Source organism: Theropithecus gelada, chromosome 19, assembly GCF_003255815.1.
Source record: "Theropithecus gelada isolate Dixy chromosome 19, Tgel_1.0, whole genome shotgun sequence".
Classification (NCBI taxonomy): Eukaryota; Metazoa; Chordata; class Mammalia; order Primates; family Cercopithecidae; genus Theropithecus; species Theropithecus gelada.
The window spans coordinates 40,526,545-40,546,785 of record NC_037687.1 but is presented as its reverse complement, the minus strand read 5'-3'; the positions used below and the strand labels follow the sequence as shown (position 1 = coordinate 40,546,785).

The following is a 20,241-nucleotide window of genomic DNA, read 5'->3' as shown; positions in this document are numbered from 1 at the left end:
GGATCACCTGAAGGTCAGGAGTTCGAGACCAGCCTGGCCAACATGGTGAAAAGCCATCTCTACTAAAAATATAAAAAATTAGGCTGGGCACGGTGGCTCAAGCCTGTAATCCCAGCAGTTTGGGAGGCTGAGACGGGCGGATCACGAGGTCAGGAGATCGAGACCATCCTGGCTAACAGGGTGAAACCCCGTCTCTACTAAAATATACAAAAAATCAGCCGGGCGTGGTGGCGGGCACCTGTAGTCCCAGTCACTTAGGAGGCTGAGGCAGGCAAATGGCGTAAACCAGGGAGGCGGAGCTTGCAGTGAGCTGAGATCCCTGGCGACAGAGCGAGACTCCATCTCAAAAAATAAAAAATAAATAAAATAAAATAAAAAATAAAAAATTAGCCGAGCGTGGTGGCGGGTGCCTGGAATCACAGCTACTCTGGAGGCTGAGGCAGCAGACTCGCTTGAACCCGGGAGGTGGAGGTTGCAGTGAGCCAAGATCACACCACTGCACTCCAGCCTGGGCAACAAGCGAAACTTCTCAAAAAAAAAAAAAAAAAAAAAAATTAACTGAGCGCCTACTGTATGCCTGGCTCTGCTGGTCTATGCTTCGTTGGTTACTATGTCTTCTCTGGGAGAAAAAAAAAAAACATATAAATTGAATCTGTATTTTTCCCTATAATTATTAGCCTCTAAGCACTAAAATTTTTTACTTTCGGGGGAAAGACAAAGAAGTTACCCCAGCTCAAGGGTTTTGCCCCATGCCTGGCAGGGAGCAATTATGACCAGAGGGGCTGGGACATCTGCTCCTAATTGGCTTTTCCTGCTGAGGTCCTGGAATACTAAAGGGTTTCTGAAGGGCCCGGGGTGCCCCCGCCTCATTCTTCTGGGGTGGGGGAGCGGGTCCCTCTATGTGAAGACGGAATTTCCTGCCCATTTGCTCCTCACACCTTCCGGAGGCCAAACGGGCAGCCCAGCTGCGGCCCGAAGGGGGAGGGGCTCGGCCGCCCGGCAGATGGCGGCATTTACATACAGCTGGGAGCCCCTTCTGAGGCCGAGCTCCTCGCCCTGGCGTCTGGTGCGTCCGCGACGCGGGGCTTGGGAGGGTGGATTTGTCTTGGGGAGGGGGAACGCACACACGCCCGCACACAGGGGTCCACAAAGAGCCCTGGATCTTCATCGTATCCACACACAGCTACACCTGTGGACCTCCCAAACCCAGTCTCAGTCACACAAACCAACGCACACAGGGATCCACAAAGAACTCCGGATCTTCATCGTGTTCACACGTGGCTGCATCCATGGACTTCTCAAACCCAGTCTCATTCACATACAGGCGCCCTCCGCCATTCCCACCTTGCACAGCCTCTACCACACCCGCACACAGCACAAAGTCACAGGTTTATACGGCTATACAGGATCTTCCATAAACACACACGCACAGAGAAGTATCTACACAGCCACACAATCTCAAAGCGTCACACAATCACGAAGTCGTGTACACGTCTAGTTTCCCACTCGGGTGTGCGTGCAGAGTCAGAATTGTTTACAGCCTCATAAATGTGTCAATCACACACAACTCCAGGCCTATGCTGAGCCGCACAGTCCCACGTGGACACACAATCACAAAGTCGTGTACACCCTCCAGTAGCTCTGGTTCATACCACACATCCAGAATCTTAAAATCATGTACAACCTCACACAGACTTAGCCCCCCAACCCCACCCCACCCCAGCCACACACAAAGTCCCGGGATCACCCACTCATGACCTCGCCCGTGCCTACGACTACAGATGGAATCTCGCTGATGCTCCTGCACGCTCCCCTTCCCCTGTGACTCCCCCCGCCCTTGGTCCCTTGGGGCCGGGTAGCTGCCTGAAGGGGCGGGGCCATTCCCTCAGATATAAGACTCGGAAGCCAGCAGCTGCGACTCCCGAGACCCCCCCTAGAAGGCCATGGTCTCCCCAAGGATGTCTCGGCTCCTCTCCCAGACTGTGATCTTAGCGCTCATTTTCATCCCTCAGGTCAGAGCCAGGTGGGAGGTGGCGTGGAAAGGGATGAATGCGGGGGAGAGGGGTGAGTACGACCTGAAGGTCTTGGGGAGGGAGCGCGGGGCGGAAGGGACACCTGGGTCCGCCCGGCCGCCTCACCCTGTGCCCGTCTTCGCCCCAGGCACGGCCCGCTGGCGTCTTCGAGCTGCAGATCCACTCTTTCGGGCCGGGTCCAGGCCCGGGGGCCCCGCGGTCCCCCTGCAGCGCCCGGGGACCCTGTCGCCTCTTCTTCAGAGTCTGCCTGAAGCCTGGGCTCTCGGAGGAGGCCGCCGAGTCCCCGTGCGCCCTGGGCGCGGCGCTGAGTGCGCGCGGACCCGTCTACACCGAGCAGCCCGAAGCGCCCGCGCCTGATCTCCCACTGCCCAACGGCCTCTTGCAGGTGCCCTTTCGGGACGCCTGGCCTGTAAGTGCTGTCCCCGGGGGATTCCCGGTGCTGGAGGCCTAACCCTGCCACCAAAACCTCCACCTCCTCTCCCCTCCAACTTCCAAGACCCTAATCCTGCCTCCCAGGGGGCGGACCAAATTCCCAGACCAGTAACTCCACCATCTGGAACCCCACATTCCCAGACCTCTAAACTCTACACACCCGGGAGTCTAAATGTTCTGATTCCCCAACCCTGGATGCTGGGACCCCCAAATTCCCAGAATCTCAAACCCAACCTCTGAAATCCTAAACTCAAGGAACCCTACCTCTGCTCCTTGGGGATCCCTAAAAACTGGGGTATTCATCTTTCTCCGCAAACCTCTCACACCTTGTCTTGGGAACCACTAATATCTTCTATTTTTTTTTTTTTTTTCTGTCCTCAGTTATTTCAATTGGGTCCTGTATTAATTATTCTTTCACCTCCAAAATCCTATCTCCCATCCCCACAACCCAAAGGCACAAAGATGGACAGACCTGTATTGCAATTCTAAACCCTTGTCCTTTTGGACAAGTGACTGCCTGGTTTCCAGATTCAGTTTCCTATGCTTAAAAATGGGATCATTGGGCCGGGCGCGGTGGCTCAAGCCTGTAATCCCAGCACTTTGGGAGGCTGAGACGGGTGGATCACGAGGTCAGGAGATCGAGACCATCCTGGCTAACATGGTGAAACCCCGTCTCTACTAAAAATACAAAAAACTAGCCGGGCGTGGTGGGGGGCGCCTGTAGTCCCAGCTACTGGGAGGCTGAGGCGGGAGAATGGCGTGAACCCGGGAGGCGGAGCTTGCAGTGAGCCGAGATCTGGCCACTGCACTCCAGCCTGGGTGACACAGCGAGACTCCGTCTCAAAAAAAAAAAAAAAAAAAAAAGGATCATCCTGGTATCTCACAAGGGTCCCTTTTGAGTGATTCAACCACATCTCTTGAATAAAGTGCTTACCACGTAGTAAGTGCTCAATAAAGCAAGCCACGTCCAGTAGGCTCACCCTGTAATTCCAGCACTTTGGGAGGCTTAGGTGGGAGGATCGCTTGAGCCTAGCAGTTTGAGACCAGTCTCAGTAACATAGTGAGACCTTATCTCTAAAACAAAACAAAACAAAACAAAACAAAACAAATAGCGGGGCATGGTGACATGCGCGTGTAGTCCCAGCTACTGGGGAGGCTGAGGTGGGAGGATTGCTTGAGCCTTGGAGGTTGTTGCAGTGAGCCAAGATTGTGCCACTGCACTCCAGCCTGGTTGACAGAGTGAGACCCTGTCTCCCCCCCGGACCCCCCCAAAAAAGCCACAGATGTCATTCCTTCCCTGGGCTGGGCTGGTCCCTCTGGGAATTGTCCCTTGCTTGCTCAGTCCCCAGCAATAGCCATCACCCTCTATTCCTGAACTCTGGCCTTCATTGAGTACTTACCCTAACCACTGTCTTTCATCTTTCATCTCCCCCTTCCTTCACCCAACCAGGGCACCTTCTCTCTCATCATTGAAACCTGGAGAGAGGAGTTAGGAGACCAGATTGGAGGTGAGTGTCTTCAGTCTTGGGACTAGTGGGGAAGCTGGGGCCCACCTGAGACATCAGGTTGGTGGTATTGTCTATAGGTCTTATGATGTCATCACAGCTCCTGGGATGTGGTGCCGGGTGTTGACAGCTCCAGGCCTCCTGGCATCTCAGGCACAGAAATGTCCCTGGTACTGGATGTAGCAGTCTGTGGTCCTGGTAGCAGATGAAATAGGGGAAGCTCTCTTACTATCAACACCTCCAGAGCAGGGCATAGCATTTCACAGCCCTACTTTATCACCATCTGATATTGAGAGCTCAGGGTGCAATGAGAGTTACTTCTGGTTCTTCTATGTGAAGTTTTTTTTGTTTTTGTTTTTGTTTTTTTTTTCAAGACAGAGTTTCACTCTGTTGCCCAGGCTGGAGTGCAATGGCATGATCTCACTCACTGCAGCCTCTGCCTTCCGGGTTCAAGCAATTCTCCTGCCTCACCCTCCCAAGTAGCTGGGATTACAGGCGCCCACAACCACGCCCAGCTACTTTTTTTTGTATTTTTAGTAGAAACAGGATTTCACCATGTTGGCCAGGCTGGTCTCGAAATCCTGACCTCGTGATTCGCCCACCTCGGCCTCCCAAAGTGTTGAGATTATAGGCGTGAGCCACCACGCTCAGCCCCTACGTGAAGCTCTGTCACCTTCTCCATGTGGAGGTCCCAGGGAGCCCTGTGGGATGTCGGAGCTTCACCAAAGAGAATATTGAGCAGAGGTTCCTGGGAGGGATACAGGGCATTCTTTTTTTTTTTTTTTTTTGAGACGGAGTTTTGCTCTGTCGCCCAGGCTAGAGTGCAGTGGCTGGATCTCAGCTCACTGCAAGCTCCGCCTCCCAGGTTCACGCCATTCTCCTGCCTCAGCCTCCCCAGTAGCTGGGACTACAGGCACCTACCACCTTGCCCGGCTAGTTTTTTGTGTTTTTTTAGTAGAGACGGGGTTTCACCGTGTTGGCCAGGATGGTCTCGATCTCCTGACCTCGTGATCCGCCCGTCTCGGCCTCCCAAAGTGCTGGGATTACAGGCTTGAGCCGCCGCGCCCGGCCGTTACAGGGCATTCTTATCTTCAACTTGGGAGACTCTGTTGCTATGTGAGGCCCACAGCGGGGGGGTTTGTCACCATTTTTTTTCTTGTTCTTATTTTATTTTTTATGGAGATGGGATCTCGCTATGTTGCCCAGGCTGGTCTCAAACTCCTAGGCTCAAGCGATCCATTGACTTTGGCCTCCCAAAACGTTGGGATTATAGGAGTGAGCCACTTCTTCACTGTTCTGATGTAGAAAGCTGTATCACAATTTTGGGGGGGTGACACCTTTGCCTTCAAGAAAGTGTCACTCTCCCAGTATCCCAAGGTCTCAGGTAATGTGGTAATTTACGGTCTAGTAACTGGGGTCTCTGCCACTCTTTTGATATAGGAAGATCCGGAGGCACAATTTAGGGGTGTTATGACCTCACTTCAGACATGTTATTGTTCTTTGGCCGTATCGAGGTACCAAATGTCACAGGGTGTTAGAGGTCTCATTATTACTTCAATTTACAAAGATCTGGGTCAAAATACGGGAGTATTACGGTTTCTATGAGATAACTGTTTATTTTTTATTTTATTTTTTTTGAGAGGGAGTCTTGCTCTGTCACTCAGGTTGGAGTGCGATGGCGCTATCTCGGTTCACCGTAACCTCCATTCCTGGGTGCAAGTGATTCTCCTGCCTTAGCCTCCAGAGTAGCTGGGATTACAGGCGTGCGTGCGCCACCACGCCTGGCTTTTTTTTTTTTTTTTTTTTTTTTAGTAGAGACAGTTTCACCATGTTGGTCAGGCTGGTCTTGAACTCTTGACCTCAGGTGGTCCACCTGTCTCGGCCTCCCGAAGTGCTGGGATTTCAGGCTTGAGCCACCACACGCCTGGCCGAGAGAACTGTTATCTAGGGTACTAGAAGAGACCACGACATTGCAGGTCCCAGGGTGCACTGGGGAGTTCGCAGCCTTGCTAAAGTAAGGAAAGTGACTGCCATTCTACTCGCGAGGTCCAAGGACCCCAGGGCTCCATGAGGGTGTTTTGGCCTCGCTGGGAGGGGCGAGGAGAAAGCGGCCGGGGCGCTCCGTATGCATCCATGTTCGGCCGGGCCCACCCCAGCACCCCTCCTTTGCCTGTCCCCGCAGGGCCCGCCTGGAGCCTGCTGGCGCGCGTGACCAGACGGCGGCGCTTGGCAGCCGGAGGCCCGTGGGCCCGGGACATTCAGCGCGCAGGCGCCTGGGAGCTGCGCTTCTCCTACCGCGCGCGCTGCGAACTGCCTGCCGTCGGGACCGCGTGCACGCGCCTCTGCCGTCCGCGCAGCGCCCCCTCGCGGTGCGGCCCGGGACTGCGCCCCTGCGCACCGCTCGAGGACGAGTGTGAGGCGCCGCGTGAGTCCTGCGTTCAACCCCACCCCGTACCAGCCAGGGACCCCGGCCCCTCCTGAGCGTCACTCGCGGCCCCCAGTCCCCTCTCACAACCCACTCATCCTCTTCAGGGTACTCTAGAGTCCCCCACCATGTACCCCAGGCACCCCTCTTCAGGGAGCTGGGGAATGCGGTGACTGCTGCGGATGTACCCCAAACCCTGCCCACCATCCAGCTGCCACCTTCGGGGAAACCGAGGACCCTGGACCTCTCTCCAGCCCTGCCTTACTACTCAAGCCCTCTTCCCTCTCCCAGCCCTCTTGTCGCCCCAAATAGGAAGTCCACGTCCATTTCCTATGCTGGCACCCTCCAGTTCCTTCCCTAACCCACATTCACACCCTGTCCCGATGCTAGGACTCCAAAGTTCTTCTAATTCTGCGGCCCTCCCGACTCCCACCCGCAATCTTTGGAATCTCCTCCCAGTCTACTCTGGCCAAGGGACTCCATCCTCCCTCCCTAGGGTTGCAGGCCAGAACCCATGGCTTTTTAAAGCTTGGAATTCTTCAGACCCCTCCTCAAATTTCAGAGCCCCACCAAGGTCCCTAGGACTCCCAGGCTAATCCAGGTCTTTCCAGAGCCACCCTAATTCAAGACACTCCTATCTTCCCTGAAAGGCCAGGGGTCCCGCCACCAATCCCAAATCCCCTTCCTGTCTCCTATCCTCACGATCTGACGTGGGTGCCCCCGTCCCATCCTCCTTCCAAGAGCACAGACTCCAGCCCGATGGCCTGGGTTCACATCCTCACTCCTCCATTTCCTGGGTGGGCTGGTCAGTTTGTCTCTGTGAGCCACAGTTTCCCTATCTGTAAACTGGGGGGGGAAGGGGTCACAGTACCATCTAGTCCCGATGATTATCTGTCACAAGGATGAAGCAAGGTGGTGCAGGGAATGTGCTCAGAAACCTCCCTGAGTTCCATCTTGTCCCTGGCCCTCCCCGACCTTGGTGTTCCCTTTCTCTCTGCCTCTCTGTCCCCCATAGCGGTGTGCCGAGCAGGCTGCAGCCTCGAGCATGGTTTCTGTGAGCAGCCCGGTGAATGCCGATGCCTGGAGGGCTGGACTGGACCCCTCTGCACGGTCCCTGTCTCCACCAGCAGCTGCCTCGGCCTCAGGGGCACGTCCTCTGCTACCACCGGATGCCTTGTCCCTGGACCTGGGCCCTGTGACGGGAACCCGTGTGCCAATGGGGGCAGCTGTAGTGTCAGTGTCACCCTTCCCACCTTGTCCTGCTTAGTACTTTACCCTGGGAGCCACGGCCCCCTCCCTGGGGCTCCAGGAGACACCAGCTTGGGGAGGAGGTCTGGGAATAACTATCAGGGAGGTCTTCCTGGAGGCATCCAGTCTGCATCTGGGGCCTTGAAGTAGGATTAGGTGATGGGGATGGGACTGGGGAGAGCATACTCAGTGGGTGGCCCTGAAAGATGTGGGAGTGGAAATCATGAGGAGCCGTGTGGGGCCACAGCTGCTGCCACTGTGGGAGTGAGAATGGTTCAGGGTCCAAGGTAGTGGGTGGTGGGGCCAAATCGGTTGGAGATTTGGGATCTGCGGGCACAGGGGGGTGGAGACATCAGAGAAGGCTTCCTGGAGATGGCCCGGAGCTGGGGCTTCTGGGACATGATTAGAGAGGGTGGCCAGGTGAGTGGCCTGCACGGAGCAAGGGTGCAGAGGTGGCAGTGAGTGAGCCTGGCATGGAGTGCTGGGGTAGAGTAGGGTCCAGTGTGGGCCACCTGGATACTGCCACACTCAGGGTTCAGATACTTAGGGGGAGGCTCTGGGAAGGAAAGATCCAGAGAACGCTTCCTGGAGGAGGTGGACTGAGATCTAGGACCTCCCAGTAGGACTCGTCAATGTAGACAGGAGCGAGGAGGGCAGACCAGGCAGGCAGCATTTGGTAGGCAAAGGTGTAGTGGTGGGAATGGGGTCACTCTGGGTCCCCAGAGCCTCCTACCTGTGGGGTCACATGGGCGGACCCAAAAATGTGGAGGGGATCGAGGGGATGTCGGGAGGACCTCCCAGGGTGGCCCCTGCACAGCACAGTGGGACTTGGGACTGGACAAGGAGCAGTCCCCAGTGGTTAGGAATGAGGAGGGGGATGGGATTTTTCTCCAAGGAAACTCCATTCTCAAGTCCTCTTGTCCCTGCCCAGGAGACACCCGGGTCCTTTGAATGCACATGCCCGCGTGGGTTCTACGGGCTCCGGTGTGAGGTGAGCGGGGTGACATGCGCGGATGGACCCTGCTTCAATGGTGGCTTGTGTGTTGGGGGTGCAGACCCTGACTCTGCCTACATCTGCCACTGCCCACCTGGTTTCCAAGGTTCCAACTGTGAGAAGAGGGTGGACCGGTGCAGCCTGCAGCCATGCCGCAATGGTGAGGCCTGGAGGCCCTATTGGCAAGGGATGGGGGTGGGGGCCCTGCATGGCTCAGACAGTCCTGGGTTGGGATCCTGGCTTTGACTCTTCTAACCCTAGGGCCGGGGTACCTGACCTTCCACCAGCAAGCCTGTTTGTTCTGTAAAATGGGCAGGGAGACATTCCCTATCTCATAACTATTAATATTTACTGAGAATTTACTGTGTGCCAGGCCCTATTCTAGGCACTGAGGATACAGCAGGGAATGAAACAAAGTCCCTGCCCCTCCTGATAGTGCCTGGTGTGCTGAGGATAAGCAGGGAAGCCAGTGGGGTTACACTGATGAGACGAGATCAGGGAGGTGACTGAGGCACATCTTGTGGGACCCCCTGGGTCACAAGAAGGGGAACTTTCACTTTTCCCCTGAGTGAGATGGAGCCACAGGAAGGTTCTGAACAGAGAAGAGAGCTGATATCGGTGCTAAAAGATTAAATGAGGCTGGGCACAGTGACTCACGCCTATAATTCCAGCACTTTGGGAGGCCCAGGTGGGCGGATCACCTGAGTTCAGGAGCTGGAGACCAGCCTGGGCCACATGGTGAAACCGCGTCTCTACTAAAAATACAAAAAATTCGCCAGGCGTGATGGCAGGTGCTTGTAATTCCAGCAACTCGGAAGGCTAAGGCAGAAGAACCACTTGAACTCGGGAGGTGGAGGTTGCAGTCAGCCAAGATTGTGCCACTGCACTCCCGCCTGGGCAACAGAGTTGAGATTCTGTCTCAAAAAAAAGAAAAAAAAAAAAAGATTAAATAAGATCATGAATGTAGGCTGAAATAGAGAATTGCTTGAACTAGGGAGGCAGATTGCAGTGAGTCGAGATCGCGCCACTGCACTCCAGCCTGGAGGACAGAACGAGACTCCGTTTAAAAAAAAAAAAAAAAAAATCATGAATCTAAAGGGCTAGCTGTTATCTTCTTGCGAGTGAATACGATAATTCTGTCCCAAACAGAGTGTTCACTCTGGGGTGCGTGGTACTAGGGACACAGCAGGGACCAGGACATGTTTGGGCCGCGCCCTCCTGGAGGTACCAGCCCAGAGGGGAAGACAGACACCCTCAGACAGAGCCCAGGGTGGGTGGCCAGGGCTGTGATCTGGGAGCACAGGGCAGTGATCAGGGCTGGGATGGAGGAAGAAGCATCGGAGTAGAGACCTGAGGAGTGGGCTAGGAAAGAGAAAAGGGGGGAAAATGGGAGAAAAGGAGGAAGGGAAGAGAGGAGGTATTCTAGGCAGAAGAAGGTCAGAGGGTTCAAACACATAGTTCTGGGAGCTGTCTACTATTGAAGTATGATCGAAGTCGAGGGAAAAAGAGACAAGGGCACCGAGAGCCAAAGAGGTGGCACTGAATTAATTATTCCAAAACTTCATCAGGTAGAAAAGAAGCGAGCTGGCTTTCCTGGCACACTCCAAGACGCTGGCCCTTGAGTTAAGAGACAGAGAGAAAAAGGGGACCCCGTGCTGCGATGATAGAACTGGGAAACAGCGCGGGCAGGTGGGCCCCGCCCCCGGCTCCCAGGCTGTGCCCTCTGATGCTCCCTTCCCCACAGGCGGACTCTGCCTGGACCTGGGCCACGCCCTGCGCTGCCGCTGCCGTGCCGGCTTCGCGGGTCCGCGCTGCGAGCACGACCTCGACGACTGCGCGGGCCGCGCCTGCGCTAACGGCGGCACGTGTGTGGAGGGCGGCGGCGCGCACCGCTGCTCCTGCGCGCTGGGCTTTGGCGGCCGCGACTGCCGCGAGCGCGCGGACCCGTGCGCCGCGCGCCCCTGTGCTCACGGCGGCCGCTGCTACGCCCACTTTTCCGGCCTCGTCTGCGCCTGCGCGCCCGGCTACATGGGTGCGCGGTGTGAGTTCCCAGTGCACCCCGACGGCGTAAGCGCTTTGCCCGCGGCCCCGCCCGGCCTGAGGCCCGGGGACCCGCAGCGCTACCTTTTGCCGCCGGCTCTGGGGCTGCTGGTGGCCGTGGGCGTGGCTGGCGCTGCGCTCTTGCTGGTCCACGTGCGCCGCCGTGGCCACGCCCAGGATGCTGGGTCTCGCTTGCTGGCTGGGACCCCGGAGCCGTCAGTCCATGCACTCCCGGATGCACTCAACAACCTAAGGACGCAGGAGGGTCCCGGGGATGTCCCGAGGTGAGGGGCTGCGCCGCAGACGAACGCCTCGCGCGGCTGGCTGCTTGTACCCATCTCCGTGGTGCAGTTGGCGCGATTCCCTGATGCATTTCCCTGGTCGGTCTCTTACCCGGTAGCTGGCTTTGGGTTCCCGTTTGTGATGGGTAGGGGAAAACAAGATCTGAGAATTTAAAGGGTCTGAATTTTTCTTCTTTCTTTCCTCCCACAGCTCGTCCGTAGATTGGAATCGCCCTGAAGATGTAGACTCTCGAGGGATTTATGTCATATCTGCTCCTTCCATCTACGCTCGGGAGGTAGCGACGCTCCTTTCCCACCCCCGCTACACACTGGGCACACTGGGCAGAGGCAGAACCTGCTTTTTCCCTACCCTTCCTCGATTCTGTCTGTGAAATGAATTGGGTAGAGTCTCTGGAAGGTTTTAAGCCCATTTTCAGTTCTAACTTAGTTTCTTCCTATTTTGCATCCCTCTTGTCGTTTTGAGCTACCTGCCATATTCTCTTTGAAAAAGCTATGGGCTTGAAGAGGTCACTATGGGGACTCCGCCAGAGCTTTTCCACTGATGCTACTCTGCGGGGAGGCAGGGGAGGCAGAGGGGCAGCCTCTCTAATGCTTCCTACTCATTTTGTTTCTAGGCCTGACGCGTCTCCTCCATCCGCACCTGGAGTCGGAGCGTGGATTTTTGTATTTGCTTGGTGGTGCCCAGTCTCTGCCCCAGAGGCTTTGGAGTTCAATCTCGAAGGGGTGTCTTGGAGAACTTTACTGCTGCAAGTTGTAAATAATGGTTATTTATATCCTATTTTTTCTCACCCATCTCTCCAGAAACACCTATAAAGGCTATTATTGTGATCAGTTTTGACTAACGAGGCTGAATGCTTTGTATGTAGTGTTAGGGCTGAAGGGAAGAGATTTTGTCTCCTGAGGAGAATAGTAGACAGGACTCTTTATGTTGTAGGGGTCGCAAACGACTCAAACTGCTTTAAATATAAAAGAATTTATGGCTGGGTGCAGAGGCTCACGCCTGTAATCCCACTGAACCACAGAGTGAGATCAGTGGCTGAAGCGGAAGGATTGCTTGAGGCTGGGAGTTGGAGAGCAGCCAGGCAACACAGCAAGACCCCTATACGAAAAATTAAAACAAAATTAGCCAGTCTTGGTGGCGCACCTGTAATTCTACCTACTTGTGAAGCTGAGGCCGGGAGGATCGCCTCAGCTCAGGAGTTTGAGGCTGCAGTGAGCTATGATAACACCACTGCACTAAAGCCTGGGCACTACAGCAAGATTCTGTCGCTTTAAAAAAAAATGTATTAGTGGCCAGGAGTGGTGGCTCACGCCTGTAATCCCAGCACAGGATTACAAAGGGAAGCCGAGGTGGGTGGATCACCTGAGGTCGGGAGTTCGAGACCAGCCTAGCCAGCATGGCAAAACCTCGTCTCTACTGAAAAATACAAAAATTAGCTGGGTGCGGTGGCAGGCACCTGTAATCTCAGCTACTCGGGAGGCTAAGGCCGGAGAATCGCTTGAACTCGGGAAGCGGAGGTTGCAGTGAGCCGAGATTGTGCCATTGCACTCTAGCCTTGGAAACGGAACCAGACTCTGTCTAAAAAAAAAAAAAAAAAAAAAAAAAAAAAAAATGTATTAGCTCATAAAGTGGAAAAATCCTAGGAGTAGATGTGGCTTCCAGCAGCAGTGGACTGGGGCTCTTGGTCTCTGGTTGCCTCTACTTACCCCTTGATTGATTTCACTGTAGGCAGTCTCTCATTGGCCCTGGCTTGTTGGTAAGCCTTCCTAAACCAGTCGCCAGGCAGTATGGCTTCCTCTGATTTGGCCAGGCTTGCTCATTTGCCTGTTGTGTGGTAGGAAGTGACGTCAACCTGCCCAGATCACATAGATTATATAGGTGAGGGGGTGTCCCTGCTCCCCTCAGATCAGTTTGTTCCCAGAAATGAGTACTGTGTCAGGCAGGCAAACTGACAGACCATCTTACAAGAAATACGGAAACTCCTTAGTCTGAAAGCAGGTAACCTCAGACAGTAATTCAAATCTACAGCAAAAACCAAAGAGTAGGCTGGGCGTGGTGGCTCATGCCTGTAATTCCAGCACTTTGGGAAGCTGAGGCGGGCGGATCACCTGAAGTCAGGAGTTTGAGACCAGCCTGGCCACATGATGAAACCCTGTCTCTATTAAAAATACAAAAATTAGCCAGGCATGGTGGTGGGTACCTGTAATCCCAGCTACTTGGGAGACTAAAGCAGGAGAATCAATTGAACCTGGGAGTTGGAGGTTGCAGTGAGCTGAGATCACTCCACTGCACTCCAGCCTGGGTGACAGAGTGAGATTCTGTCACCAAAAAAAAAAAAAAAAAAGCAGCAGTGACAGTAATCATGTAATTATAAGGATTATGGTGGGCTGGGAGCAGTGGCTCACGCCTGTAATCCCAGCACTTTGGGAGGCCGAGGCGGGCAAATCATCTGAGGTCAGGAGTTTGAGACCAGCCTGGCCAACAGGGTGAAACCCCATCTCTACTTAAAGTACAAAACATTAGCTGGGCGTGGTGGTATGCACCCGTAATCTCAGCTACTTGGGAGGCTGAGGCAGGAGAATCGCTTGAACCTGGGAGGCAGAGGTTGCAGTGAGCCGAGATCGCGCCATTGCACTCCAGCCTGGGGGACAACAGTGAGACTTCATCTCAAAAAAAAACAAAAAACAAAAAACAAAAAAAATTATGGTAGTCCTCCCTTATCCTTGAAGCATATGTTCCAAGACCCACAGTAGATGCCTGAAGCTGCTGATAGTACTGAATGCAATCTGAACACATTTCTGTTTATGTCTTCCACCTACAAACAATGCCTTTCCCATCTTGACTGAGCATTTATCACACCCTGTGGCCTTGGAAACTTTGGCAGTTTGAGGTATGACAGTGAAACTAGCATGAATTTCCTTCTCTTTCTTCACAGTTTCATGGCTAGAATATTCATCTTTTTTTTTTTTTTTTTGAGACGGAGTTTCACTCTTGTTGCCCAGGCTGGAGTGCAGTGGTACAATCTCGGCTCACTGCAACCTCCGTCTCCCGGGTTCAAGCAATTCTCCTATCCCAGCCTCCCAAGTAGCTGGGATTACAGGCATGCACCACCACACCCAGCTAATTTTGAATTTTTAGTAGAGATGGGATTTCTCCGTGTTGGTCAGCCTGGTCTCAAACTCCTGACCTCAGGTGATCCGCCTGCCTCGGCCTCCCAAAGTGCTGGGATTACAGGCGTGAGCCACCGAGCCCAGCCTAGAAGATTAATCTTAAGGCCAGGCATGGTAGCTCACGCCTGTAATCCCAGAATTTTGGGAAGTTGAGGCAGGAGACTCGCTTGAGCCCAGGAATTCGAGACCAGCATGGGCAACATGGCAATACCCTGTCTCTACAAAAAAAAAAATTGAAAAAATCAGCCAAGCATGGTGTAATTCGCCTGTAGTCCCAGCTACTTGGGAGGCTGAGCTGGGAGGATTGCTTGAGCCTAGGTGGTTGAGGCTGCAGTGAGCTGTGATGGTGCCAATGCACTCCACCCTGGGTGGCAGAGTGAGACTCTGTCTCAAAAAATAAAGAAAAAAACAAAGGACTGGGCACAGTGGCTCATGCCTATAATCCCAGCACTTTTGGAGGCCAAGGTGTGTGGATCACCTGAGGTCAGGAATTTGAGATCAGCCTGATCAATATGGTGAAACTCCATCTCTACTAAAAATACAAAAATTAGCTGGGCATAGTGGCAGGCACCTGTAGTCCCAGTTACTTGGGAAACTGAGACAGGAGAATTGCTTGAACCCGGGAGGCGGAGGTTGCAGTGAGCCAAGATCATGTCATTGCACTCCAGCCTGGGTGACAGAGCGAGACTCCGTTTCAAAAAAAAAAAGGAAATACTTGAGGCTTCTGAAGCTTTGTAATTTATAAAGAAAGAGGTTTATTTTGGCTCATGGCTCTGTAGGCTATACAGGAAGCACAGCACTGGCATCTGCTTCTGCTGAGGCATCAGGAAGTTTCCAATCATGATACAAGGTGAAGGGGGAGCAAGCACATCACATGGCAAAGGAGGAAGTGAGAGAGGGGTGCCAGGCTCTTATTTATTTATTTATTTATTTATTTGATACAGAGCCTCACTCTGTCACTCAGGCTGGAGTGCAGTGGCACGCTCTTGGCTCATTGCAACCTCTGCCTCCCTGATTCAAGCGATTCTCCTGTTTTGGCCCCCCAAGTAGCTGGGACTATAGGTGTACGCCACCATACCAGCTAATTTTTTTTGGTATTTTTAGTAGAGATGGGGTTTCACCATTTTGGCCAGGCTGGTCTCGAACTCCTGACCTCAAGCAATCTGCCTGCCTTGGCCTTCTGAAGTTCTGGGATTACAGAAGTGAGCCACCACGCCCAGTCTCAGCTCTTCGCTCTGTCACCCAGGCTGGAGTGCAGTGGCGCGATCTCAACTCACTGCAAGCTCCGCCTCCCGGGTTCACGCCATTCTCCTGCCTCAGCCTCCTAAGTGACTGGGACTACAGGCGCCCGCCACCTCGCCCGGCTAGTTTTTTGTATTTTTTAGTAGAGATGGGGTTTCACCGTGTTAGCCAGGATGGTCTCGATCTCCTGACCTTGTGATCCACCCGTCTCGGCCTCCCAAAGTGCTGGGATTACAGGCTTGAGCCACCGCGCCTGGCCTCAGGCTCTTTTAAACAACCAGCTCTCAAGGGAACGAGGGAACTCACAGAGCGAGAACTCACTCATTACTGTGGGGAGGGCACCAAGACCTTCATGAGGGTTTCGCTTCCAGACACCTCCCACCAGGCCCACCTCCAACACTGGCGGTCATTTCAACATGAGATTTGGGGGGGAAAAATATCCACACCAAATCAATACCCGTATAAGAAGCCAGAGGCTGGGCATGGTGGCTCATGCCTGTAATCTCAACACTTTGGGAGGCTGAGGCAGGTGGATCACTTGAGGCCAGGAGTTTGAGACCAGCCTGACCAACATGGTGAAAGCAACTTGTCTCTATAAAAATGTACAAAAATTGGCCGGGCGCGGTGGCTCAAGCCTGTAATCCCAGCACTTTGGGAGGCCGAGACAGGCGGATCACGAGGTCAGGAGATCGAGACCATCCTGGCTAACACGATGAAACCCCGTCTCTACTAAAAAATACAAAAACTTAGCCGGGCGAGGTGGCGGGCGCCTGTAGTCCCAGTTACTCGGGAGGCTGAGGCAGGAGAATGGCGTAAACCCAGGAGGTGGAGCTTGCAGTGAGCTGAGATCTGGCCACTGCACTCCAGCCTGGGCGACAGAGCGAGACTCCGTCTCAAAAAAAAAAAAAAAAAAAAAAAAGTACAAAAATTAGCGAGACATGGTGGTGCTCACCTGTAATCCCAGCTACTTGGGTGGTGGAGACACAAAAATCGCTTGACCCCAGGAGGCAGAGGTTGAAGTTAACTGAGATTGTGCCGGTGCATTCCAGCATGGGTGACAGAGCAAGACTCTGTCTCAAAAATAAAAAATGGCTGGGCGCGGTGGCTCACGCCTGTAATTCCAGCACTTTGGGAGGCCGAGACAGGCGGATCACAAGGTCAGGAGATCGAGACCATCCTGGCTCACACGGTGAAACCCCGTCTCTACTAAAAGTACAAAAAAGTAGCCGGGCGAGGTGGCGGGTGCCTGTAGTCCCAGCTACTCGGGAGGCTGAGGCAGGAGAATGGCGTAAACCCAGGAGGCGGAGCTTGTAGTGAGCCGAGTTCGCGCCACTGCACTCCAGCCTGGGTGACAGAGCAAAGACTCCGTCTCAAAAAAAATAAATAAATAAAAATAAATAAAGAAAGAAAGAAGAAGGCCGGGCGCGGTGGCTCACAGTGGCTCATACCTGTAATCCCAGCACTTTGGGAGGCCGAGGCTGGTGGATCACCTGAGGTCAGGAGTTCAAGGCCAGCCTGGCCAATGTGGTGAAACCCGGTCTCTACAAAAATACAAAAATTAGCCGGGCATGGTGGGAGTGCCTGTAATCCCAGCTACTCAGGAGGCTGAGGTGGGAGAGTTGCTTGAACCTGGGAGGCAGAGGTTGCAGTGAGCTGAGATTGTGCCATTGCACTCCAGCCCAGGCGACAGAGCAAGACTCCGTCTCAAAACAAACAAACAAAAGCCAGAGAGCTAGCTGGCTGTCTTCCTGCCATATGAGGATGCAAGAAGTTGGTGGTCTGCAGCTTGCAAGAGGTCCCTCCCTAGAACTCAACCTGCTGGCACCATGACCACTGACTTCCAATCTCCAGACCTATGAGAAATAAATGTTTAAGCCAGATTATGGTATTTTTTTTAATAGCAGCCTGAGCCAACTGAGATAGTTGGGTTTTGCAGCAATAACAAATGTCCCTCAAATCTTACTGACTTACACGATCACAGGTTTCTTTTTTATTCATGGCACACATCCAGGCCACTAGGCTTTGCTTTCGTTTTGTTTAAGAGACATAGTCCTGGCCGGACGCAGTGGCTCACGCCTGTAATCTCAGCACTTTGGGGGGCCAAGGCGGGCGGATCACGAGGTCAGGAGATCAAGACCATCCTGGCTAACATGGTGAAACCCCGTCTCTACTAAAAAAAATACAAAAAAATTATCCGGGCGAGGTGGCGGGCGCCTGTAGTCCCAGCTACTTGGGAGGCTGAGGCAGGAGAATGGCGTGAACCTGGGAGGCAGAACTTGCAGTGAGCCAAGATCGTGCCATTGCACTCTAGCCTGGGCGACAGAGCGAGACTCCGTCTCAAAAAAAAGAAAAATAAAACAAAACAAAAAAAAAAGAGACGTAGTCTTGCTCTTGTTCTGTCACCCCGTCTAGAGTGCAGTGGTGTGATCATAGCTCATGGTAGCCTCAATCTCCTGGGCTCAAGCGATCCTCCTGCCTCAGCCTCCCGAGTAGCTGGAACTGCAGTTGCATACCACCATAGCTGGCTAAGTTCTAAGTTTTTTGTAGAGAGGGGTTCCCATTATGTTGTCCAGTCTGGTCTTGAACTCCTGGGCTTAAGCAGTCCTCTTGCTTTGGTCTCCAGAAGTGCTGTGATTAAAGGTGGGGTTTCATCATGTTGGCCAGGCTGATGTCAAACTCCTGACCTCAGGTGATCCACCGCCTCGCTCTCCCAAAGTGTTGGAATTACCGGTGTGAACCATTGCTCCCCATCAGGGGCCTTTTTTTTTTTTTTTTTTTTGAGACGGAGTCTCGCTCTGTTGCCCAGGCTGAGTGCAGTGGCGCAATTTCGGCTCACTGCAAGCTCCGTCTCCTGGGTTTTACGCCATTCTCCTGCCTCAGCCTCCCGAGTAGCTGGGACTACAGGCACCCGCTACCTCGCCCGGCTAGTTTTTTTGTATTTTTTAGTAGAGACAGGGTTTCACCGTGTTAGCCAGGATGGTCTCGATCTCCTGACCTCGTGATCCGCCCGTCTCGGCCTCCCAAAGTGCTGGGATTACAGGCTTGAGCCACCACACCCGGCTTTTTTTTTTTTTTTTTTTAAATCAGTATCTAACACTGGAACACTTTTCTACTTTGGAAGTAAAACCATCCTGGCTGTTAGACACAGACACCCCTCTCTTGGCTTCCTGCAAATTACTGAAAACAAGTCTTTCCACTCCCATACTCGACCAACCAACCAAAGACTGGCCAGCTCATGCTGTACTTCCAGAACTTTGGGAGGCCAAGGTGGGAGGATTGCTTGAGCCCAGGAGGTCTTGCTGCAGCAAGCTGTGATTGCACCACTGTGCTCCAGCCTGGGTTACAGAGTGAGAGCCTGTCCTCCCAAAAAATAAAAAGATGTTTTGAAAAAGTACTTGTGACCGGGCGCGGTGGCTCAAGCCTGTAATCCCAGCACTTTGGGAGGCCGAGACGGGCGGATCACGAGGTCAGGAGATCGAGACCATCCTGGCTAACACGGTGAAACCCCGTCTCTACTAAAAAATACAAAAAACTAGCCGGGCGAGGTGGCGGGCGCCTGTAGTCCCAGCTACTCGGGAGGCTGAGGCAGGAGAATGGTGGGAACCCGGGAGGCGGAGCTTGCAGTGAGCTGAGATCCGGCCACAGCACTCCAGCCTGGGCGACAGAGCAAGACTCCGTCTCAAAAAAAAAAAAGAAAAAGTACTTGTCTGATGTACTCGTAAAAAACAAAAGAAGGTCCTTGGTTAATGGCCCTGCCCCTCACTCCAAGGCTGTATTTGCTGTGCTCACTGTCTGGGCTCTAGTCCTGCTGCCTCCAGCTAACTCCTCCTTTACCTGGCTAACTCCTTTGTCTCTTTATTAATGCCACAAACATTTATTGAGCACCTACTGCATGCCAGATCTTGTTCTGGGAGCTGGGAATACAGCAGTAAACAAGATGGACAAGGCCCCATCCTTGAGGAGCTCACAGCTTGACATTCCTTCTCAAAGTGGTTAAGCCCCAGGATGCTGGAGCCTGACAGGTTGAGTTTGAATCCCAGCTCTGCCACTTAACTAGCTGTGGGCGAATGTTTAGCGCCTAGCACTGTAATAAATGTGAACTCTCAGCCTGGCACAGTGGTTCACCCATATAATCCCAGTAGTTTGGGAGGCTGAGGTGTGTGGGTCACTTGAGGCCAGTGGATCACTTGAGGCCAGGAGTTGGAGACCAGCCTGGCCAACATAGTGAAACCCCATCTCTACTGGAAATACAAACATTAGCTGGGTATGGTGGCGGGCAGGATGAGGCAGGAGAATCTCTTGAATCCAGAAGACTGAGGTTGCAGTGAGCTGAGATCACGCCACTGCACTCCAGCCTGGGCCACAGAGTGAGACTGTCCCTGAGGTGCTCGCCATCATTCTCCAGATGTCAGTTGTCCCCTTTTCTAGGAAGCTGTCTCTGATTGCCGCAGGCTGACTGAACTTATTCCGGGAAGGGGGCCAGCCCCTCCACACCTGTGGATATTTCTCATCAGGTGGGACAAGAGACTGAGAAAATAAGTAAGACACAAAGACAAAGTATAGAGAAAGAAAAGTGGGGCCGGGCGCAGTGGCTCAAGCCTGTAATCCCAGCACTTTGGGAGGCCGAGACGGGTGGATCACGAGGTCAGGAGATCGAGACCATCCTGGCTAACACGGTGAAACCCTGTCTCTACTAAAAAAATACAAAAAACTAGCCGGGCAAGGTGGCGGGCGCCTGTAGTCCCAGCTACTCGGGAGGCTGAGGCAGGAGAATGGCGTGAACCTGGGAGGCGGAGCTTGCAGTGAGCTGAGATCCAGCCACTGCACTCCAGCCTGGGCGACAGAGTCT

At 53.5% G+C, this 20,241-nt stretch overlaps 1 protein-coding gene across 2 annotated transcripts; it reads left to right on the top strand.

Moving 5' to 3' along the window:
* The first annotated feature begins 1,887 nt into the window (after nucleotides 1-1,887).
* DLL3 (delta like canonical Notch ligand 3) lies at nucleotides 1,888-11,810 on the top strand. Of its 2 annotated transcripts, XM_025367088.1 has the most exons (9): nucleotides 1,888-2,012; nucleotides 2,161-2,442; nucleotides 3,916-3,973; nucleotides 6,153-6,395; nucleotides 7,411-7,628; nucleotides 8,575-8,797; nucleotides 10,382-10,961; nucleotides 11,170-11,254; nucleotides 11,594-11,810. In XM_025367088.1, exons 1-9 carry the CDS (start codon nucleotides 1,944-1,946, stop codon nucleotides 11,597-11,599), a joined length of 1,764 nt encoding a protein of 587 aa, XP_025222873.1. In that variant the 5' UTR covers nucleotides 1,888-1,943; the 3' UTR covers nucleotides 11,600-11,810. The 2 variants fall into 2 exon arrangements, with proteins under 2 accessions (XP_025222873.1, XP_025222872.1); XM_025367087.1 differs by having other exon boundaries at nucleotides 11,170-11,810.
* Nucleotides 11,811-20,241: the final 8,431 nt, after the last annotated feature.